The sequence below is a fragment of the Lacerta agilis genome, chromosome 16 (genome assembly GCF_009819535.1).
Source record: "Lacerta agilis isolate rLacAgi1 chromosome 16, rLacAgi1.pri, whole genome shotgun sequence".
Lineage (NCBI taxonomy): Eukaryota > Metazoa > Chordata > Lepidosauria > Squamata > Lacertidae > Lacerta > Lacerta agilis.
Window position 1 is genome coordinate 19,474,885 of NC_046327.1, and position 24,428 is coordinate 19,499,312.

General features: G+C 45.8%; 1 protein-coding gene across 1 annotated transcript in view; it reads left to right on the forward strand.

Moving 5' to 3' along the window:
- The window catches only part of CLCN1 (chloride voltage-gated channel 1), a 65,349-nt gene extending 41,331 nt beyond the window's left edge, over positions 1 to 24,018 (forward strand). Inside the window, 16 exon segments of the mRNA XM_033173171.1 lie at positions 1,010 to 1,026; positions 1,029 to 1,107; positions 1,958 to 2,004; positions 2,007 to 2,041; positions 4,439 to 4,588; positions 8,130 to 8,199; positions 9,294 to 9,404; positions 9,515 to 9,728; positions 10,859 to 10,992; positions 13,839 to 14,056; positions 14,370 to 14,475; positions 15,536 to 15,621; positions 16,297 to 16,335; positions 17,032 to 17,136; positions 18,230 to 18,316; positions 18,952 to 24,018. Of these exon segments, the coding sequence (XP_033029062.1) occupies positions 1,010 to 1,026; positions 1,029 to 1,107; positions 1,958 to 2,004; positions 2,007 to 2,041; positions 4,439 to 4,588; positions 8,130 to 8,199; positions 9,294 to 9,404; positions 9,515 to 9,728; positions 10,859 to 10,992; positions 13,839 to 14,056; positions 14,370 to 14,475; positions 15,536 to 15,621; positions 16,297 to 16,335; positions 17,032 to 17,136; positions 18,230 to 18,316; positions 18,952 to 19,362 (1,909 nt within the window). The 3' untranslated portion in view covers positions 19,363 to 24,018.
- The last annotated feature ends 410 nt before the right edge of the window (positions 24,019 to 24,428 follow it).

Consider the following 24,428-nt stretch of genomic DNA (forward strand, 5'->3'; position numbering starts at 1 on the left):
CGAGAGTGAGAGTTTGTGTTTATATGGAGGAGCATTCAAAATACACTAGTAACTCAGTTTAAGAACAGTCCTGTTTACGAACGATTTGGTTTATGAACTCCGCAAAACCGGAAGTAGTCTGAGAACTTTACCTTGGTCTAAGAACAGAATCTGAATGGTGGAAGGGCACCGGCGGTGGGAGGCCTCATTAGGGAAAGCGCGCCTTGGTTTAAGAATGGTTCCGGTTTAAGGACAGACTTCCGGAATGGATTAAGTTTATAAACCGAGGTACCACTGTGGTATTAACCAGCTGCAACTTGAAGTGCAATACCCTCTCATTCTGCTGGTATTTGTACGACCAGGCTCTAGGGTTTGTTTGTTTTTAGTACTCCCTATTTTCTGGATATGCGGCTGTCAGCGCTGCAAGCAACTCCCACGGCCGGTTGCCCAGGAATGTACAAGAAGTTTTTGGAACACGCCTCTTAGATATGGTGTTGGTCCCGAGTGAATCTCCACCCTTCCTTCTCTCCACTCCCTCCTGCACCATCCCTACGGGTGCTGACAGCACCCTCTGCTTTTGAGCTTTTTGCTCTCCTACTTTTCAGGCTTGGCAGGTTCTGGAGGGGGGGGGTCTGGAATGCTTTGTAAAGACACTGTGTTTGTCAGCTGTTGCCCTCCTGGTGCTTCCTCCTCCTCCTTTCTCATTATTTCCCAGCTTTTCCCCGCATCAGCTTCTGAGCTGTGACCTCCCTCAACCCCTGTTGTAATTCTGAACTGTCTTCCTCTTCTCTGGAAGGGTCAGGCTGGGGAGGTTGCCTCCACCATTCCTCCTCTGCCCAGTCCCTGACAGCTGCCTACTTTTTGCTTATCCTTGCTTAAAGAATAAAGTTAAGCTTTGGGAAGAGGGTCCTAGGTTCATATGGGCCCCGAACATGATCCAACGGGGCTCTCTTATGAAAATCTACATGGACATTTTAAAAGTTGGCAATGCCCACATTTATTTTATTTTTAAAATTTTCCTTTGCCGTAGGATCTGCTCTGGGTTCCTTGAGCGTTTTTTGTTTACTTCAATCGGCAGGTGTTTGTGTGTGCGCGACATACGGCTCTAAGTCAATTCCTAACCAAATAGTGAGTAGCTTTTATAGAGGTATTCTCTTCCTTTGCTCAAGGATGGGGCAGCAGGACCTGCCCAGCCACTGTACCAATGACCCTGCTCTAAATCCCAGCCAGTAGGAGCCTCTGGGAAGTAAATGTTCATTAGAAGCATCTGAAAAGACCCTGTGCTGCATTGATCTCCGATTTTTTATAGGGAAGATGGGGATTTTCATTTTAATGCAAACTGTATTGGTCGGGCGCAAAACATGACACAGGAAATGCTCTTAAATGTAGAAAGTAAACCATGGGTAGACAAACTAGGCCCTGGCACCGGATCTGGCCCAATCGCCTCTAAATCCGGCCCGCGACGGTCCAGGAATCAACGTGTTTTTACATGCTGTCCTTTTATTTAAAATGCATCTCTGGGTTATTTGTGGGACCTGCCTGGTTTTTTACATGAGTAGAATGTGTGCTTTTATCTAAAATGCATCTCTGGGTTATTTGTGGGCATAGAATTCATTCATTATTATTTTTTTTTCAAAATATAGTCCGGCCCCCCACAAGGTCTGAGGGACAGTGGATCGGCCCCCTGCTGAAAAAGTTTGCTGACCCCTGAAGTAAACAATAGTCTTTCATGAGTATCGCTTTTCTTTTGGAATAAGTTTAAGGAAGGCTGCCAACTGAAATATCACAATGCCTTCTTGTTTTGCAGAAAGCAGATATTGTTGAAGTCAGGCTAGAGACCTTGACAGAGTTCATTGGGGTTAGGAGGCGAGGCGAATTGCTCTCTGGTTTGATTTAAACAAGGGAGAGGGGCTTTTGCAGCAGTTTTTCTGGGTTTGATGTATGTTGGCACTTAACTTCTGTTTCTTTTCTATTCTAGCCGCCTTATATATCCAGGGGTTATAACCTTTGTGATAGCGTCCTTGACATTCCCCCCGGCTTCGGGCAGTTTATGGCTGGAGAGGTGGAATATTGTTATAGGTCCATAAATGCCTAAAGCCTATTTCACAGAATGAGTGTGTACGTGGGTACGTTTTCTCAACCTAGAATTTGTCTGTGCCTAGTTTTCCAACAGCAGTAGCTTCCATCAGCTGTGGGGGGACGGGACTTCTCTACTGATTGTGCTATCACTCCATTGGGGAGTGAACTAGCGCCATTCCTCTCTCTTTTGTGTGCATGCTGAGAAGGAAACTAGTAGTAATCCCATCCTACCTTGCATTGACTAAGACAGGTTAGGGAACCTCAGGCCCGGGAGTCAAATGTGGCCCTCAGGCCCTATATGTCTGGCCCTCAAGTTGCCTCCCCTCCCCCACCTTCCACTGGCACAGTCCCCAGAGCACTTTGCTGTGGGTGAAATGTGCCCTTGATGACACATCTTGTGCATGGAAAGAAGTCCATGTGGGATGTGCCTAGAAACCTGTGGCTGTACCTAGCCCACTGTACAAAGATCCAATCTGTTGCATGGCCCACTTTGGGCTCTGACACGGGTCACTGCTGCTGTGTGGCCCTTGGGAGGTTGGCTTGTGAGGGAATCTGGCCCTGAAGAAGATTCGCTGCTGGATTAAAAGGAAGATGGAGGATCTTGTCTTTCCTATAAGGCAGGCATGAGCAAAGTCCATTCCGGGGGCCTAATCCATTCCGCCAGTCGGTTTAATGTGGCCCCTGTGGCAGTTTTAAATCCTAAAAAAAAGCTCAACAACTTCAATCCTAAAGAAGGTCAACAACTTTGGTTGGCCCTCATGCATGTTCACTTCATCAAATCTGGCCCTCTTTGAAAAAAGTTTGGGCACCCCTGCTATAAGGCACTTGTGCCACCTGTTTCTACACAAGTTTCTAAATGTGGTCCCATCAGCACTATACCTTTAAAGCAGTATTGGCAGGCTCTGGAGGATTCAGCAGGCGAGACTAAGTGTGGATCCAATGGTCAAGAGGCTGTTTCTGCACGTTCTGTAAAGTAGCCTGTCTAGGAAAAGGAAAATTCTGATCCTAAACTTCCGCTGCCTTGCGGGATATCTTTGGGAGAATTCAAATCACAATACAGTAAAGTACATTATAGAATAAATAAAAGAAACAAAAAATGCAATTAAAGTTATATAGCATCTAGTACAGTACATTGAAATTGCTCCGACAGCAGAAAATTTGTTAATCCTCAGCAATTTTCAAGTGGTGCGTGAGGAAAAGTTTGGGAACCACTGAACTAGCACATGCACAGTGGTTCTGTGAACTGTGATCTGCTCACAATTATATTGCAAAATATGGTACTGTGTGGGTTAAACCACAGAGCCTAGGGCTTGCCGATCAGAACGTCGGTGCTTCAAATCCCTGCGATGGGGTGAGCTCCCGTTGTTTGGTCCCAGCTCCTGCCAACCTAGCAGTTCAAAAGCATGTCAAAGTGCAAGTAGATAAATAGGTACCGCTCCGGTGGGAAGGTAAACGGCATTTCCATGCGCTGCTCTGGTTCGCCAGAAGCGGCTTAGTCATGCTGGCCACATGACCCGGAAGATGTACGCCAGCTCCCTCAGCCAGTAAAGCGAGGTGAGCGCCGCAACCCCAGAGTCGTCCGCGACTGGACCTAACGGTCAGGAGTCCCTTTACCTTTACCTTTACACGTTACTGGCTTAAAATGTAGCTACGTCATTCCTTTTGTCAATTTGAAGCTGGTTTGGGAGCAATGTCATCAAAGCACAGTATTTCATAAGAAACAACAAGCAATACACAGAGTGTGCTGTGCGTATACCACTTCCCAAACCATTGGTGGGGGCACAATGGACGCAGAATTAGTGAGAGCTTGGATTTCCTCCTTGCAAACCTTTTGGTTTCTGAACAATTGTTACCTCTCGGCTGCATGAAGAGGTATTTATAAGAACAAACTGAACAGGAGGATGTCGAAGGCAGAACTGTTTCTGAAAGTACAGAAAGAGCCTCTGCAATTCACATCCAGATATAAGCAGGGCTTTGTGTGTGCCATGATTTCATTGGAGTACAGAGACCTGCAGAGAGTGGTACTGGCGACAGAATCCAGCTTCCTGAGTCTCTCAGTTTTCATTGGAAAAGACAAAAACTCACAAGCCAATGCAGTATTTTCCTAGCTCTTAATGAAGATATGCTTGAAAGTGTGCAGGCAATTTCTCATGAAACCTCAGAGGCGAGAGGAAGCAAAATAAGACCAGGTGATCCTATTTGTTCAATTTGTATAACTTGTGCAGATCACAAACATCAGTCCTTGCTGAATTTTGTTTTACCTTATCACAAAGAGCCTACACACATGGTTTCTTAGCACTTAATACACACAGTTCCAAACAGAATATTGTTCCCTTTGTGGCGAAAGCCTAGTCCCTCATTGCCTTGTCTCTCCTTGCAGTTGATGCCCAGAGAAGCCATTAGCAGCCTCTTTGATAACTTCACCTGGGTAAAGCATACAGGGGACCCCCAGATCCTGGGAAGGTCTGCAGTCTGGATCCATCCCAAAGTCAGTGTGTTTGTCATCATTCTTCTCTTCTTCGTCATGAAGGTAGGGAGCCTACCTGACTACGCTGAATGTAGATTGTTTCCTCCTAGCCCCTTGCAGCTATTTTCCTTTAGTGGGAGCAGTGAGCTGTAAAGTCCTCAGAGAAACAGCTCGTTATTTTCTAAGGCAATTGGTATGTTCTTTTCGACCAGGCCAACTGAAGAGGTTTTATTGGAGAGAGTTTAATGTAGTGGATGAGACACCCTGATTCATCCCAGATCATGCAGGAGAACATTCAGGGATAATGGGGGTTTCTTTCACATCAGCCACTTAGTCTGGAATAGGGATAATGTCAGTTTACTTAGCTGCCATGGACAATCCACACAGTGTCATTGTCAAATAATTGCATCCCAGTGTGTTCTGTGATATCCTTCTATCTTTTTTTCAGGCTCATTTTTCTTCTTCTTAAAGTACAATTGCAGCACTAGCCTTATCGAGTATGGACTTTTCAAGTGCTATAGAAGCTTTTCAGGCTATTACCCCTTTAATTAGTAGCTTTATTTTGGTAGCCCTTTATTTTAAAGTAGTTAATTAGTTGCTTCCTGTTCATTTGCAGCCATTGCCCTTTAACTGGTCCCTTCCTGAAACATTAATGACTCAATTAATCTTTTTTATCATAACCATTCAAAAGAAAGTGGGAAGCCACTAATTAAAGGGTGTGGGAGCTTAGCTGAACATAACTTATTTCTGACTATACGTAAGGAGAACTTGCCCATATGGGGAGGGGCATTCTGAGATTGTCATGGAGAATATAGTCCAGTATAAAGTGCTGTGTATAATATATCAACAACCTCAGATATGCTGATGATACAACCTTGATGGCAGAAAGTCAGGAGGAATTAAAGAACCTTTTAATGAGGGTGAAAGAAGAGAGCGCAAAATATGGTCTGAAGCTCAACATCAAAAAAACTAAGATCATGGCCACTGGTCCCATCACCTCCTGGCAAATAGAAGGGGAAGAAATGGAGGCAGTGAGAGATTTCACTTTCTTGGGTTTCATGATCACTGCAGATGGTGACAGCAGTCATGAAATTAGAAGACGCCTGCTTCTTGGGAGAAAAGCAATGACAAACCTAGACCGCATCTTAAAAAGCAAAAACATCACCTTGCTGACAAAGGTCCGTATAGTTAAAGCTATGGTTTTCCCAGTAGTAATGTACGGAAGTGAGAGCTGGACCATAAAGAAGGCGGATCGCCGAAGAATTGATGCTTTTGAATTATGGTGCTGGAGGAGACTCTTGACTGCAAGAAGATCAAACCTATCCATTCTCAAAGAAATCTGCCCTGAGTGCTCACTAGAAGGACAGATCCTGAAGTTGAGGCTCCAGTACTTTGGCCACCTCATGAGAAGAGAAGACTCCCTGGAAAAGACCCTAATGTTGGGAAAGATGGAGGGCACAAGGAGAAGGGGACGACAGAGGATGAGATGGTTGGACAGTGTTCTCGAAGCTACTAACATGAGTTTGGCCAAATTGCGAGAGGCAGTGGAGGATAGGGGTGCCTGGCGTGCTCTGGTCCATGGGATCACGAAGAGTCGGACACGACTGAACGACTGAACAACAACAACATAATCACTAGGTTAATTCTGTTTCCAACTGGTTGTTGAAAAGCAATGCCTCAGCGGCACTAAAGGGCCCCGGTGTGGAAACAACCTGAATACAGTATGTCCTCTATTCAATCTGTCCTGCAGCCAGGGTAGGGGAAGAAGATGGACGTGGTAGTTGGTGGGATGTGATCCTCCCTTTGGAATTGCATTAAAAGGTGCTATAGTGCAAATGAAATAAGTGGTTGAAAAGCTCAGGGGAACTATACTTCCCCACCTGGGTGGCTGTGTTGGATGCACAAGCACACAAAATGCTATACCTCCAATAGTCTGGAAAATCAACCTTGAATCTACTCATAGCTTGCAGCTGAATGCCAATGATTAGGTTACTTAAGAGCTGCTCACCTGGCAGCACTGTTAAGTCTTCCTGGAGCTGATATCTTTTATGTAGCACTGGGAGCCATAGACGATAAGCGCTGGGGGACCCTGCTTCTACATGGCTGGCAACAGCCATGAAGACAGGTATTCTGCATAGTGTTCACGGAGAGTGTTTTCAGGTTTGATTTGCCTTACTGGAGATTTATCAGCTGGCTCACAGAATCATAGACATGGTCCCTCCCTAATCTAACCTGCTGCTCAATGCGGGATGAAATTGTAGCATCCCTTCCAGTCTCTGCTAAAATATCTCTGAGAGAGCCTACCTCCTCCCAAGGTAATCATTCCACTGCTGGTTCGCTCTTGCTGCCATGCTGCTTCTCTTGATGTTCAGCCAAAACCTGTCTCCCTGCGAGTTCCAGTCATGCAGGAAAAGTCTGCTCCATCTTCTGGGTGACAGAAAATAGCCTCTTGTGCTGTAGCAAGTATTGAAGTTGAAAGTATCAAGCAATCTACACAATGGGCACCAGTGTTTCCCTACCTACACATATTGGGGAGGCTTACTGAACGAGATTGGCTTCATGCAGAGGCGAAATTATTCCCTGCGCCCCAAAGTTCTCCTCTATGAATTTTAACTGGTGAATACTCTCCATTAGGCGCAACTCCTTTTGTACCATCAACTAGAAATCACTTTGCTAGCAGTAACCTAAATATGTCTCTTGGGCTGCCTGCAATGCCGTGAAGTCTTCCCTCCTGCATAGCTTAATGAAAGTCCTATAGGAAAAAATGTAGTTACAGTACATGTTTCCTGCTTCTGAGCAGTAGAAAATTCCGGGGGCAGTGCTTATGGCAGTTTTGTTTCGACGAGAGAGAGAGTACAGAACCTTAGGGTGCCTTTGTAATATTTTATTGGTTTACAAACCGCAAACAACAGAGTATAAGAGGGGGCAAAAGAACCGCTATTGCAGGCAGCTAATACATTAACAATGCCACAGACTCCCAGAGACCCCAGTTTGCAGCACCTTCAAGGTTCAAAATAACTGTAGGTATAAACACTTGACTCTCCCCACCAATTCTCCACCATCCTCTTTCCAAAACCGAGCCTCCTTTATTTCTTTCCCTGCACCTCTGCACCAGCCCCAGGGGGATGTACACACAGGGGGTGAAGAAAAGAAAACAGGTGTCAGAATGAGATACTTCCGGCAAGAGAGACCAGCTCAACGTACTCAAAACAGCTAAAAAAATTAACAAGCTTATTCTTTGTGCGCTCACATACACAGGTCTGCTTTTGGGGTGGCTGCTGTTTGAAGAGAAGCACAAAATTCCAGAATACCTTTATGAACACTTAACTTCCTTTTTAACCAGACTAGACACTGAGACTGAGACTGAGAAGGGACAGGGAATAAGCCAGATTGACCATCCCTGTCCTGGGCAGTCAGCCATCCTAGGGTACGCGTCTGGCTTGCTTGAACTGCCCTTGTTGGTTTTATGCTCCCTCCCCCAAATCTGCAACTCCTTTGCTCCTTCCCCACATCTGTCATCTTCTTGGTCCATTTCTGAGTAAGTTCAGCAGAGCCGTGAGAGAGGCCACACACTAACTATTGCTGCCTCTCACCTCTGTCCTAGTTCTGGATGTCTGTCATTGCCACTACCATGCCGATACCTTGCGGAGGCTTCATGCCTGTGTTTGTGCTGGGTGAGTTTCTGCATTTTCCTCAGAGGGGGATTTTTCAGAGGCTGGGATTGTGAGAGAGGGAAGAACTGAATGAAGGTAGGTCCACACCACACGTTTAAAGCACCTCTGACACACGTGACTCCCCCCCCCCCCGCCCCCGAATGCTTGGAAATGTCATTTGTTAAAGGTGCTGGGAACTGTAGCTCTGTGTGGGGGGAACTATGCTTTAAAGCTGCACTTGAATGGGTTTTAAATGTATGGTGTTGATCTGCTCAGAGATGCAAATTCATGTTGGATGGTGCTTCTTTGAAATGATTGGGACCCTGGTTCTCTTCCCCTCTGGTCCCCATTAGAGAGTCCCTTGAAATTTCAGCTAGTAGCTGGCTTCTCACTCCCTGCCCCTTCTCACTCTCTAGCCACTCCCTACAACTCACAAATGCTGGACTGCACCATTCCTGTTCATGTGGCTCCAACACAATACCTTCCTTCGATAAGAAAACTTACTAGTGGTCAGAATAGGAAGATAGAAATGAAAAGCAACTCTTCTTTTGAGCTGAAGTATAGACCTCTTGAGCCAAAGGAGCAGCAGTAAGCTTATTGTTCTTCCTCTGCAGACATACAGTTTTAAAATTTAAAAAGTGTGGGTTAGTTTGCTCAAGCCCTGTGTGCATCTATTATATTACACAAGTATCAATTATGCCACCTGCTAGCAAATCCTGAGGCACAGGGGGAAATCCAACACAGGACTCTAGAAGATCATTCTGTCAGCGTAAGTCTTTCAGCTTGCCAGATGGAATGATCTCCTCTCTTCTTCTTCTGCGGTATTAGAGAACCACCCCATGGCTGTTCTGGGGGTTTCCCCAATACCCCAGAGCTAATTGGTGGTGGTGGTGGGGAGGCACAGACAGATGAGAAGGAGTGAAAAGCTCAATTGTGCTAATGGAAGACCTTCTGCTGCCTTCTGCTAGTGGGACTCGTTAACTGAATCCAGTGCTCAATATTTTCTTGTACATTGTTAGCAGAACACACTTAGACGCAGAACAGCTATGAAGGCAGGGAGGTGAAAGAATTTTTATTGATCTTGTATTAACCAGTGATCTCATGATGGCTTATAGGTGCAGCCTTTGGACGCCTGGTTGGTGAAATCATGGCCTGGTTTTTTCCTGATGGGATTCTCTTCGATGACATTGTTTACAAAATCTTACCTGGAGGTTATGCCGTGATTGGTAAGTCCACACCCCTTTTTTCCTTAGGTTGAAAACTCAATCTAAGCTATGGATGGTCCATATGTTGCTAACTTTCCCGTTCTTTCTCCATGCCCTGTAATTGGGGAAAGGAGCTGCCGCTTTGACTGGTGCAGTGAGCCACACGGTGTCCACAGCAGTGATTTGCTTTGAGCTGACGGGTCAGATCTCCCACATCCTGCCCATGATGGTGGCTGTCATCCTTGCCAACATGGTGGCCCAGAGTTTGCAGCCAAGTCTCTACGACAGCATCATCCAAGTTAAGAAATTGCCCTATTTGCCGGACTTGGGATGGAATCAAATAAGGTATTATAATAATAAGAGGGGATGAGAGGGAGGGAACGGAGTCAAATCATGAGATGATGAGAAGGGGGTGCGGCTGAGTCCACCCAGTGGTGTAGTGTGGGTTGCATGTTGCCCAGGGCAGTGCAGAGCAGGGGAGGAAAATGGACAGGAATATGCACGCGCATTCAGCTGCCTAACGGCGTCTGCGTCACCCAGGAGATTGCAGCCGCAGTGATAAGAAGATTCGTTTACGTTGTCTGGAGAGGTCACTTCCTGGTTTGCATGGAGAAGCCGTTATCAATGGAGTCCAGGGATGGAAGCGCACAACTGTATTGAGGCAGTGATGGGTGTTGAAATTTTGTGCCCTATATTGTGTCCGAGCAGTTTCCTTTTTTGCCTCGCCCCTTTCCGAGGGAAATCCTCTTCTTTAGCAAGAGAAGACACCAAATGGTGATCTGGGGAAAACTCAATTTGCTGTTTGCTCCGATTGAGTGCTAAAAAGTGGTGTTCCCTGGGGGAGAGCAGCAGGACAAGAGGAAGTGTGGATAAGCCCACAGTCTATTTCCTGCCTCCGTCTGAGGCAAGCCTCTCTGCATTGCTTCCATTTCTCTATGACCTTAACTCTTCTTCTTCCTGAAGCAAATCGCCTGCATCCAGGCTACCTCAAGGAATGCTTTTCTCCCAAATGGGCTTTCCTGAGTTCTTCAGTCATCAGATAGGGTCCTGTTCCAAGTGGCAGCAGCATTAAACTGGTGTGAGGCAGTGTTTTTCTCAGAAGGGGGGACCCCTCTTAGTGAACTCCCTCCCTGGAGTCCTTTGGCCAGCCTGCTTGATAGTCTGTTTCAAGAAGTCTCCTATACAGTATATAATTCTGGCAGACACTTGAAGTTATTTTAAGTAGAATTTCTCCTCCTATGTATTGTACTGCTATTTTATCTCTCATAGTCATCTATCTATCTATATTTTCATTGTCTGAATTTTACTACAATCTTATATGTAGCAGCTGCCCTGAGGATTCTTCGAGCAGAATACAGTTGTTGTTGTTGGGTGGGTGGGTGGAGGGCTATTAACTAACTAGCTGACAAATTAGTTAATTAAGCCAACCCCTCCTTTTTTAACTTACTCATTTTCTTCCCTTCCGCCCACTTAAGCAAATACAACATCTTTGTGGAGGATATTATGGTGTGCGACGTGAAATTCATCTCCTCCAACTGCAAATACCGGGACCTGCAGGCTGCACTTGAGCACACAACTGTCAAGACCTTTCCTCTTGTGGATTCACCAGGTGAGATGGGCAAGGGACCAGACTCACTGATGAATTCAGAGGCAGTTCACATCCCCCCAATCCCTCCCTAAGCACTTTGGTGCTCAGCAAACCCAAGAATTGAATTCCTGGTCAGTTCCTTGGCATGATAGCATATTGTTAGTGGGCAGAGGAAACTCAATTAGCACTAAGCCAAACTATCTGCATGGTTTCATTCTCACATTTTGTTTAAACACAACTCTGGTTTTCATTGGATTATTATTTTTTGATCCTGTTAGTATTTTATTTATTTTGGGGGACATGGCCTGAAGAAGCCGTGTGGTCTGATAAAATGAATTTTTGGCACAACCCTTTGTTTACCAATAAACATCTGTCTTGTCTCTTTACATGTGTTTCCTGTAGGCAAATAATATCTAGTTTTTGTTAAAGTATGTTCTATTTTGTTTCTCTTTGCTTTTAATATTCAAACCATTTATGTTCCATGATAGTACTTTCAAATCCATCCTTTCTCCTTCTCTTTACTCTTCCCCTACCCTCCTCCTATATTCTAACTTTAACTTTTTACCCTCTTTACTTTTATAACTTCTTCTCCTCTTAGCCCTCCCTCTCTCCTTCTCCCTTCCTCCTTACTTCTCCCTTTCTCTACCTATCTCTTCTCCTTCTGCACTTTCTTCTCTTTCGCCCTCTTCCACCTCTTCCTGTTGATGTTCTACTAATTCTCCAAAGTCTTATCTGTATTTGCTCATGAATGGTTTCCCAAGCTAGTCCTAGAGGGCAACGACTTTCCCAAGTCTAGTTTGTAGGCTCTACGCCTCCAGGGTGAAAAATAATCTATGTATATTTCCTGGTCTTGAAACAGTAAAATTTCAGTGCAGCCATCAAACTCCACCAGAACTGGTCTCAGGTCTACTAAAAAACAACAACCAACCCTGAACACCTGCCTAATAATAAGTCATGTGAATGCCTTTGTCACTTCTGATGCCTTGTACAATTCTGTGAGTTATGAGAGGGTTGAGGAATCTGCTCAGAGAACTTGGCAGGAGAAGAGGGAAACTGCAACAGAAGGCATGAACAGCAGGAACTGACCACCAACCACTTGGCTCGATGGACCGGTGCTTTCTGTGGGAGAGGAGGCTACAACAGGCCAATGTCAGATACAGAGTGGGCTCAACTGCTGCTGCTCTGTGTGAAAACCTCATACTATTTGTGAAGAGGGAGGAGGCACAGGAGAAAGATGAGTATATTTCTAGAGGGACAGCAGTGCAGTTAGGCATGTGTTTGAGAGCTAGGATGAGAGCCAGAAGCAGGTTGTTTGGCTGCAACGAGCTCTGGCTAAGAAAACCAGGACCTTGCAGAATTTCCCAAGTGGAAAATTATACCACCACATATTGGCACCAGACCAAAGATTTAAACAACCTTGGGCGCCACCTTTTCCTATCCAAAATGGCTTTGATTCTGGCAGGTCTCTAGGACAGTGTTTCCCAAACATTCTACCTTCAAAGAACACTTTCTGCATCCATGGGATTCCAGAGGTTTGCAGAGAGGATTCTGGGGCATGTTCTATGCAATACAGTTGGTTCTTTTGCAGGAAACTGGCCGGAGCCCTGTTGAGTCTTAATTTTTACCCCACATGTTCGGAGAATGGGCCCCAGAGGCCTAGAATGCAACTAAGACTTCTCTGACACCACATGTTGCAAAGGGTGAAACCTAGTAAAGATAGGGAAGTTGTCTTTTATGAAAACATGTCTACTGTTCCTGGTTTTCTCATCGAGGAGCCAAATATAAGCTTCCAAGAGCTCTTCTGAACATAGTTTTCTTTTTTCAAAAAGACTAGTGCTCTAGAACTTGTGGAGATGGTCACCCTCCTTGAAGTGGCATTCCTAGAGATACTAAGTGGACACTTCTCTGCCTTTGAGCCTACATAGAACTGGCCTGTCATGGAGGGTGGGGACTAGAGTATGATCCAGCCTTCAAAGCAATAGCAGCCAACATTGAGCTCTCCCCATGCTGGACTAAAGTTTTCACTATCCCTAGTTGTACTTGGTGGGGCTGATGTGACTGGCAGTTTGACAATGCTGGCAATCTGCTTCAGTGGCACCTTGTTTGCTGCATGACTAGAGCCTGGTTCTTGGACTTTCTAGACAAAATGCTTATCAGGACCCATGGGTCATTCTAGAGAGACCTTGTCTTCCACATATGGGTTTGGCAACAGCGGTGGAGGAAGCCACTTGGGCGCCTGGGGCAGCGCAAGCCACTCATAGGGGTGGGGTGAGCTACCCATAGAGGCAGGGCGCACTGTGGGGCCTCTGGAGTCTGCCTGCCTTCTCCCACTCAGCCGCCCTACAACTGGGGGGAGGCAGCCGGCGGACCGTTTGGGCAGCGCAGAGCCTGCACGCACCCAAGCCACCGCATCTCTCCCAGGAGAGACGCGTGGCTCGGGAGTGCTGCAGACCCCGCGGCGAGTGCTGCCCGGCATTTTGTCATCCCCCTCAGTGTTGACACCCAGGGCAGACCGCACCCACCTTCCTCCACCCGTTTGACGGTCCAGTCGACTCAGCAGCCTACTTGGGGCCTTCTACTTGTGATAATCCATGTGGTTTAGACAACTAGCTGCCAGGCCACATGTGTGCTGGGCTGGATCTGTACTGATTTAAAAAAATGCTATAGAAAAAAAATGCTATAAAAGCTCTCAGTGCAAAATACCATTGGTGATGGATCACTGCTCTACAGAGCCATCTGGTGTACATGTTTATAACATACTGGTAGTTGTAATGATATAATTGACCAGTGTAGCTGAGTCCCTGGGAAAAGGGAAGAAATCCCTACCTGGCCTTACCTGCTTTTGTTCTTTCCCTCTCCTCCTGTAGAGTCCATGATCCTGCTGGGCTCCGTGGAGAGGCCAGAGCTCCAGGCCCTTCTGCTCAGGCACCTCAGCACTGAGCGCCGTCTGCGCTTGGCCAGGGAAACACAACAACAGAAAATGGCTGAGACACCATATGATGGGCACAGGTGGAAGCACGAATCATTTGCGTTTGTGGATGAGGATGAGGATGAAGAGGAGAAGCCTGAGGTAGTGAAGGAAAAGGTGAGGAACGGAGCCCAAGAGGAGAGTGAAAGAAGGAACAGGAGTGGGGAGAAGGAAAGGGGGGGGGAACAAGAGCAGCATTGTTATATAAGAAGATGAGATTTGGACCTGGAAGTCTCTGGTTAAAATCTCACCTGTTGAGAATTCACTCATTCAACGTAAGTCCTACTTTGTTTGTAATGTATGTTTGGAGAGATTAATGCAGAGATTGCTGCAATAATGTAGGCGAAGAGTATTTGGGAAAGTTGCAAAATAGATGAAAAATATTTAAAGTTAAGTCCTGGTCCTTGTTTTGCTCATCTTTCTGCTGCAGCTTCCACAACAGCCTGCTTTCATCAGCAGTTTCTCAGAACCACCCAATGGCCCAGTGGCTCCTCACAAGCCGTTGCCAGAGTCATCAACCCCTCAGGAAACTCCAGGTACCCTGTTGTCTAGGGGTGGGACAGAAGAGCGTAAGAGGAGTCTGCTGGATGAGGCCAGTGGCCCATCTAGTCCAGCATCCTGTTCTCACAGGGACCAACCAGATAGCTATGGGAAACCAAGCAAGCCAGACTCAAGCACAAGAGCACTCTCCCCTTCTGTGGTTTTCAGCAACTGGTATTGCTCCATGACTTTGTCTAATCTTCTTTTAAAGCCATCAAAGCTGGTGGCCATCCCAGTCAGCACTTGGAAGCTTGACTGCCCTTGCCCGTCTGTTCTGTGGGAAATGGGAGAGGAATAGAGAGCGCAAGTGTGATGCTACACAGTGGATCATGAGTCCCGTCATCAAATCATCTTTGCTCACTTGGAGGAAAACAGGAACATGTGGAGTGAAGATACAGGAAGCCCTATAGTTTGGTCACATCTCCTGCCAAGGCTTCCCTTCATGCTGCTACATGATTTCTGTTGTTTCACAAATTCAGTCATGTTGCTTCCCATCCCCTTTCTTAGCTGAGGTGTTATGGAAATTCCATCCCGGTATCTGGTCCCGCCATCGCCCTGAATAAATCCCTGGCTGTGCCTCATCATTTGGCCTTTAAAACTCATCCCTCCCAGCAATTTCTTTTCCCATCCCACTTGATCACGTATATACTGGTTTATCACTTGATGCCTGCAGCAACAGGTGGTCGCTTGCATGTGTGGATGAGCCGCCATAGATGAGGCATCGCAAGTGCATTTATGCGATTGCACATCAACCCAAGCACAACGCTTTTGACAAATTCAGTTGTTGTGAGCCACCATGTGTTGAGTCATCAGGGGATGTTCACCCATGTGCGAACAAGCCTTTGTCGTCCTACTGTAGGGAACATCTGACATTGTTTTCTGAATGGCTTGTGCAGGGTTTTTTTTTTTTTTTTTTTTGCCCCTTCAGAAATAAAAGAGAATTGGCCAAGTTCTCTCCAGTTAGCATTCCGTAACTGCGTACATTTGTTTGTTGGTCTAGATTATGGAGTAGGTGGGGGGACCACACATTCCTTCCTCTGGTCTTACTTCCCACAGGACGGAGATTCTGGCGCTTGCGGAGACTGATGAGGTACCTCGTGTGCCTTTACCACTCTTCACATCAGCAAGAGATGGCTGAGCAGGTGAGGAGGCCAGAAGGCAGCGCCTTTGTGCCTGACCAGAAAGCAGGGGTTGCTGGCTTCTAAGGCAGGAGCATTTGTTGGGTTGAAAATGGAGAAGTAATGTAATGTAATGAGAGAGATGACATCTCAAAATGACAAACTGGTTGGTCCAGGAGTGTGACCAAAATGGCGGTGGTGGGGGGAGGAGCCTTTTAAAACACTTGGTCGACATAAAACTGCCTTTTGGTCTCTATTGTGTTTCTTCTGTTTTGCTTTTGTACTAATGGATTGTGGACAATTTCACCTCACAAGTATATATATAATTAACATTTTGGGCTTTATAACTGCAGCCATCTTGTCTATGTTCTGGGCCTTTGTGCCGTTATATCCAGGTGGGTGGGACGGGCACTATTTATTTGTTTGCTATTTCATAAAATAAAAAAGAACGTAACAATAAAACGACCAGTAAAAACATTGAAAACATATTTAAATAAACAAAAACAAATCCTTGATGACCTAAAACCAGATGAAAACTCGCATCAACATTCTACATATTTGTACTATGTAAAGAAAATGAATAAAAATAATAAAACCCTGAGGCTTATTAAGGAAGAAACTGTATTTCTCCTGTCCTGAGAATCTGATGTGTATTTAATACTTGATCTAATCTTGGGGTTTATTTTCTTTTCCCATCAGGAGTCCCCAGAGTTTGAAGACCCAATGAAGCCAGAAGAGGTATGTTTTGAGAGGGGCAGAGGGGTGGGGAGAACTGACCAGGCTGCCATTCTCAGTTGCCCCTTTCTCAGTTGGCAAGAAGTTGGGGCTTTTGTGCTTTACATAGCAATGAACAGTAAGCAGTTCCCTTGTCCCAAGTAGCTTACAATCTAAAATTTAACCTAGAGCAGGGGTCCCCAAACTAAGGCCCAAGGGACTTTTTTATCCGGCCCACAGCGCCCCCTGTCGCCCGCTCTTACCGGTGCTGCGCTGCGCGGCTCCCCACTGTTAAGACCATGTTTATGGAAGACAATTTTACTCAGCTATGAGTGATCACCAAAGAAGAATTAGTTTCAGTAGGGGATGAGGACTAATGAGTTAAACTCATAGGCTTTGTGGAAAAGGTCAGCGAGGAAGAGGGGAAGTTGTTCTGACAAGGAGTTCTAAGCACAACAGGAAACAAGGGCGAATGGGGTAGGAGAGACTTGCAAGGAAGACAGGAAATAAGGAGGACTTAATCCACATTAGAAATGGTTTCAGGCAGGCTTCCAGGGCACTAAGTGCAGGGAAAGTTGTCTGAGGAGCCTGCCTGAAGTGGCCCGAGGAAGGTAGAGCATACTGTATATGGTCTATGAGATATGGGTGCCAGAAGCAGCAGCAGCCTGAGAAAAGATTGGAGTGCAACCTCTGTGTGTGAATGCATCTTTCCTGTGTCAGATAGAAGCTTGGGAGCAGGAGGAGCTAGAGAAAAATGTGTGCTTCAACAGCTGCCGCATAGACCCCTCGCCCTTTCAGCTGGTGGAGAGGACATCCCTGCACAAGGTGAGTGTCGCTGCCCTGTCCCTTTCCGTCTTCCACTGCCCTCTTTGGCCAGCCCCCACAGTCCCCAGCCCTCCTCTTGCTTTCCAATCTTGTCTACTTTTTTTAACAACTCGTGGTCAAAACTGTATTTCGTAGAATTGCTGAGATTGGGGTTACTTGGTGCTACTTTTTCACATATGCAAGAGACAAACAGCCAAAGACAGAACTCTCAGACCTTCCTGTTGTAGGGCCTATGCCATGATTTTACAGACACAAAGCCATGACCTCCATGCCTCATCATTTCTCCTCCCTTTCCACCTCCCCTGGAATGCATAGCCATTCCTGACCGTAAGCTGGACAACTTGTGATTCCCAAGTGGAGCACAGCCATCACCAACCGTCTACTGTGAGCTGCCAGGTATTTGAGAACTTTAGGTTTTTTTTAGTTTCAGGTGAGCACCATAAACAAGAGGTTTGTTCAGTGCTATTTTCCTAGAAAAATAGGTGCTGGAACTCACCATGAACATCTCTCACTTTTGCATAGAATGGCAATGGAACCCACCTGAGAGTTCCAATGAGTTTGCCCTGAAAAAAAGCCCTGGGTTTGTTAAAACTTTGGTGGGTCACCCAACTTGTGTGGTGCCATTTGTCTGTTTATGCTGCTTGCCTGGACTTATGGGGGAGGTGGGGCAGACACAAAAGGTTCTCAAGCACCTGACAAGCTAACACACCTGGCAGTGGCCTGGATTGAGCTTGGAGGGTCACATGTAGTACAGAACTGCTCATCAGATTCATTCAGACAAAAACATAATCTGTAATTCAGTTTCTGTAGTTATGGTTCTAATGGTACATTAATTATGTGACGCTTAATACCAGCTGACTTGCCACAATTTCTTCTCAACACCAACAAAACATTACAGTAGGTGGGATCTGCACCATTAATGGTTCAGGTCCAAGCACGAAGATTTCATCTCTTGGCTTTGCTGAATTTTCTCTTCTGGACTTGGGTGCAACAAAATCCACCACGTCCCATTCAAAGTCTCCATGAATCTACAATGACCGGCCTGTTCTCTTTCCTCACTGATAGAAACTGTCTTATCTCTCCCCTCTCACAGACACACACCTTGTTTTCATTGCTGGGACTCAGCCATGCCTATGTAACTAGTATGGGGAAGCTGAGAGGCGTGATTGCCCTGGAAGAGGTACATTTAACTTTGCTACCTTTGTATTCCTTTGATCATTCTCAGATAGTCATTGCATTGTCCAATGCCAGTTGGCTCTTGCCTAGAGGACTAAAAGTTTCACCCACTACGATTCAAGGCAGACAAATAGTTTTAAAGGGAGGTATGATCAAGGCAGTCTTGGCATGTTTGTACATTAACACTGGTTTTATCCAGTGCTATTTTTCTAGGAAAAAGAGGTGCCGGAACTCAGTTCCAGTGAGTTCCTGCTGGTTTTATCTCACAGTTGCCCCACTACTGGGATGTTAGCTTAGTGGCGGTGTTGATGATTGTTTATTAAAGGCTTCTAGGCCCTGCATAGAACGGTCATTGTCAGGGTTCCCTGGGATGACACAAAGTCTGCTCAAACCACTGGTATCTGTGGTGTAGATATGGCCAAGTATTTCTATTGAGATTCCCCAAATTGAGACCCAGCATCCTTTGCATGGATATTTTCTGATCTTTTGATTTGAGATGGACTCATTTATAGCCATACCCACCCCCACCTGCCAAGGAGGCGCCAGGCACTCAGTGAATGTTGGCGGAGATTTCCAGGTAGACTTGTTGATTTGGTGGTGGTGGTGCATCTGTTCATTCCCTGTCTCTGTAACTCTCAGCTCCAGAAAGCGATTGAGGGCACCACAAGCTCTGGTGTTCGCCTTCGTCCTCCCCTGGCCAGTTTCCGTGACACTACCCAGACGGCGGGTGGCAAGGAGCAGGCCAAGTGGACTGCACAGATGTGGAGCAAGCAGGACAGTGATGCAGCGGCGGCAGCAGCAGCAGCTCCCAGCAGAACCGCAGCAGACTCAGGGACAGAGAGCCCGGTGGCCCCTAGCTCTCCCTTCCCGCCACCCTCTCCCGCCCCCAGTGGAGGGAAGGCGGTGGTGCGCTCTGCCTCAGCTGCTGACATGGAACTGGAGGAAATGGAGCTTTCTGGCCCAGCTGCTGAGAACATCTCAGGCATCCTGAAGGACCTCAACCTGCGCCCCACAGACGTGTCTGAGGATGACGACGACGTGCCACTATAATTGTACAGAGGAGGCGCCCGTCTTGCCCCTTCACCCAAGCTACTTCTGCCATACTTGCACTTCAAGGAAAGGCCTGTGGGCAGCTTCTCTGGCACTAATGGATGGTAATTCGCACTGGAGAGCCTTGGCTACGTGGGCTGACTCTTCCTTCTGTCACTATCAATAGGGTGGGGTGTACTTTGATTATCATGCTGTGCTAGGCATTCCATAGGGCTCCATCCCCTGTGGAGAGATGGTCATGGCAGGTTGTGCAGAAACTCCTCTTTAGACTAAATGACATGGCCACCAACATTTTCCTTGCCTTGCTTGATGAAATACTTAGATTAGAGAGGAAGTAGACAAAGGATTTAACCCAGACTGGCTGTGGAAAGAACACAACCCAGGTTGTCAACAGGCCCATAATAGGAGAATTTATGTGATGGTGCCCTTCCCTTCGTGCTCCCAGGGCAAAACTGTCTCATTTTTACCACTTTGAACATCTCAGAAGCCCCTCTCCTGAGAATTGCAGCTTTAAGTCACATGTGTTTTTCTGCTGCTTTTCCAGACCCGTCTTTGTCCAATGTTCCCATCCAGAAATCACATCATTTTTCCAATATACCCCACTCAAGTGTGTGGCTCAGGTCAGGATGTGTTATGGAGTTTAAAAGCCAAGCTCAATCTGTATAGAGAAGAGTATCTCTGCCACACCCACTGGAGAAAAAGAAGGCAGCAGTAGGAAGGCAGTTGCTCAGCCTGATCACTTGTTTTGTATATTTCTTGGAGATGTGAAAATTAAATGAAGGAAAGACTCAGTGCCCTGACTCACTGTAGGAAATGTAACACAACCAGGGCTCTGTTTGCAGAAGTCTTTTAAAATCCTGTTTTGGATTGCTGAGAGGGAAGAAGGGGAATTAACCGGGCTCCCCGCAAGCCAATAAATTAGTGCCCCCACCTCAACCCCAGAAAATCTATTAATAAAAACAAATTCAACCACCACCACCACATCTGTTAGATTAGAGAAATGAGCATATGCACAGCGCATTGCTCCCATATAGCTTCCCACCCAGCTAGGGAGACCTATGCAGAAGCCTTCTCTGGCAAACATAATGGCTGCAGCTTTATCTGAAGGCTGTAAGCGAAATGATACAGCCAGAAAGGGTAGTATTCTGAAGTTTTCTGATCATTAGCGAGGCAAAAGTTTGAGCAAGGTAGCACATAGTCTTAAATGGTTTTTGTTTGTTTTTTACGTTTTTATCATGACATGATGGACACTTATGCAAAGCAGTTGTCTTAATCACTAGAATTCCTGTGAAGAAACGGATGTGACAAGAGGCGGCAGGTGGAGGAAGAAACAGTTGCTGCTTCTGTGAGCACATCTCTATTACAGTTGCCTATAGGCTTTCTACCAGTTTAACAGCCATGGCTTCTCCCCAAAACTTGAAGTTTGGCAAAGGTGCTGAACATTCTATTATGAACAATCTGCAATGACATTTCCTGAGAGAGAATGACGGCTGACCGTTTTGTGGGTAGTATCTAAAAGAGAGAGAAATGACTGTCTCTTGAGCTAGCCATTACAAACACAGTTTGATCCCCCCCAAAGTCTTAGCTGTGTCCTCCAATCCTGCACTCCAGTTCCCTCGCTCCTCAGTTAGGGTGGGTGAATCAGTCAATCTTGGTTTCTCTTAGTTCCTCATTTTTCCTGCGCTCATTTCAGTTCACCACATCAGTTTGCTTTTTAAAAAATAAAATAAAAAAGCCCTCGTTAAAATTCATCAACACTTTAGGGCCAGTTTCTAATACACACTTTTTTGTATGCAATTTTCCCCTATGTAATGTGTTTTCTACGTAAGGGTTAGCATTTTTGTGCACTCTTCTACACCAGTATATGCTCTCTGTGCAACCCAAAATCCAGCACCTTCCGTTGGACTTCGCAGCTGCGGCACCCCAAAAGCTCTGCACCTGAACTGGTTCTGCTCCCCTAGATCTGCCTTTGCTCAACCCCCAATGCCTCCACACAGCTTTGCCAACCTGCTCAGCCACTGTCTGTGAAGTGGTCTCAGTTATTCATGATCCTACTCCTGAGCAAACCTTGGCTTATCAGAGAGGAGGATCTGCATTGGCATTTCTTGCACATGCAGGGGAATGCCACCTGGAGGAGTAAAGTGCCTGGCCTGCCTATGTGAAATTAATAACATGCAATGTTTACCATTTTTAGAATTCTCCAGCCCTCTTGGACAGTTCCATGGGGAAATAAAAACAAAGTTATTAAAAGCAGAAATCACCAGCCTGAAAGCTCTCATACACATGGAGAAAACACTGGAAAAGACATTTATGAATACACTCATGTGATGGTATTTTCTTAGGCTCAGAAATGGCACATCTGGGTGTGTGCGCGCATGTTTTCAACAGCTGCATGCTACTTGGAAATTCAGTAACCGCTAGGAAACAAATCACCTACTGAGTTTGTCTGCCGTGCAGTTGTTAGGAGCCCTTCTGGGGAAAAGATGGTGGCAATCCTGTCTGTGCTGGGTTTGGTAGCTAAGCTTGACATCAGTTGTCTACTTACCCCAACTCCATCAGAATAAATTTGGACAGCGTTTTGATACAGCTCATTGTCCTTTGCCAGCAATTCACCTGTTCTATTATATGAGCAGCATCTCAGGTCCCAGGGAGCTTGTGGCAAAACTGGATGTATTGAATCAGTATGCTCAGTCACAGACAAAATCCCCATGTGGTCAGGCCCAAGGGTGTACGCGCAGGATTAATGACAGGTCAGCAGCTGCATCTTAACATTTAAGCAACCTGTTGGTGACACATTCACTGCTGTTAAAGAGGAGTGTGGATGGAATGCGGATTCTGACATATGCATACATCACAAAGGGGATAGTGATTTAAAAAAATTAACCTGGTTATTTAAACGTGGTTCTGGGCAGATTTCAAGTTTAGACAGTTCTGAGCTCTAGGCAGATTCCAAAATCTGTGGGGAAAGGGAAGCAAAAATAGAGAGGTCTGCTGCCAAACGTGCTTATTTTGTTTGCCATCTGCATGCACTTCAGCACTCTGCAGTTTTCAACTGTGGATATGGAAGGCAAGAACTGCATAGTGCCTGCCAAGCAGTAAACATGGCACAGTGAGTCAACAGCAAAAACTATTTTTATTCCTCTTGTACTTGCCTATCATGTCTGCTGCACCTGTAGCCCTACCTTCAGCATCCTGCAAATCTGCCTTTAGATTCCTAGTTCTTGAAGCAGTAAGCCTGCTTCTGGGCAAGTACCCTTTCAGACTGCATGTGGAAGTTCACGTGTTTGAATTCTCCTCCATCCCAAAGTTCTTCTCGCATAGAAAACTCAGTGTCAGGCGGGTGTTACAGTCCAGATGCAGGGCTACTGCCACTGTAAAAATTAGGCCAGCATCTCAAACGCTGAGTCCTATGGGAATTCTGAAAGCTTTTGCAAGCTCCTAGTGGAAAGCTAAGACAAACTCATAGGCGTCTGCATATGTGCACACCTTGGGGAATAGTAACAATTTTGGCTTAGGCCCAACTATACTAATGTGAACCACCTTTGAGCATTTACAGCAGCACACAAATCCATACAATAAATAAATATTGTCAAAATATGCATCCAAGTTACAATGACACATAGAAAATATATTTATTAATACATACAAATGTTAAGGTACATATTCTGTGAACACAGTGACAGCACTTGGACGTTTTACTTAAAAAACAAAAACAAAAAAAACCCCAAACAGAATATGGTCTGGTTCTCATGGTCAGCATCAGCCCATGTCTGTCCCACTGCTTTCAGCAGCAGGAGTGGGTGGGGACTCACAGAACTGAATGCACCTCCATATAGGATTTCGTAGGAAAAGCTATCGAGCACCCCTTTCTGCAGTGTGAAATAGTACAGCCCAGATGCAGGTCAATTAGGCATAAAGTAGGATTGAAAAAGAAACCAAAACACGACAGCAAGAATGTTATGTTACTTTTTGCTCGTATTTTGTGTGCGTCAACAAGCATCTTCTCTACGTTTTGAAGGGTCTGGGATGTACCCACAGCTTTTTAGGCTGGGTTATTGGTTTCTAGGCAAACAATCTCAACAGGTGGTGTATATTATTATTATTATTAGCCAGGGGATACATAAAATGTCCAGTACCTGTCAAGGTGCACTTCTCGGAGTTGGTGGGAAAAAATTCTTCTGATAATGGTCTTGCTCACATGTATGGACAGAAGTGTCTTCATTGACAGCATAGGCCTTGGTTAGCATGCAGGAGAAGTGTGCTTCTTGGAAGTTGCTACACTCTGTTTGTTTGCCTCTTGATCTTGCCTCTTAGAATTGTACTCCTCTTCTGGGTCATGCCGCATTCTTTCATGGATCAATCCCCCCATCCCCAATGTTTCATATATAACGTGACTGTAATGGAATGTCATTCTGAGGCAGGGAAGGGGACAGGGCAAGCAAGTTACAAGGCTTGTTGGGCCAGACCAGGATCTCCAGTGTTAAAAAAGGCTGTTTTCTGGCAACAGGTCATATTACCTTTCATTAGTATCAGGCAGTGTCTGAGCATCATCTCCATTGATAGAAGGGGGAGCCCAAAAATGAAAACCCTAACGTCTAACAATGTATGTAAAATTAAAGAACAGAAACATTAAACTTTGTCTTATTTTAAAATATACACTGTGTCGTCTGGCTAAATATACTACATCTTTTAGCTGCTTGGGAGCTCGGCCAATGCAAAGATACAATCTAAGCCCCCCAAACAACATCACTACAAACCAACCTTTCCCGACCTGGTGCTGATGGGATTTGTAGTCTCAAGCAGCTGGAGGGCACCAGGATGGGAACAGCTGCTGTAGATGCACATGCTGTCAGAAATCACAACCGTGAGTCCATTTCCCAGCCCATTTCCCCTCCATAAAGTCTAGTGGGCGCTACCTCGGGTTATGCCATCATTATGTCCTTGCTATCTTTCCCACCACCCCCAACCCCATAATTGGCTTTTCATAGAACCGTAGAGTCGGAAGGGGCCATGAGGGTCATCTAGTCCAACCCCTCGCAATGCAGGACTCTTTCACCGAACGTGGG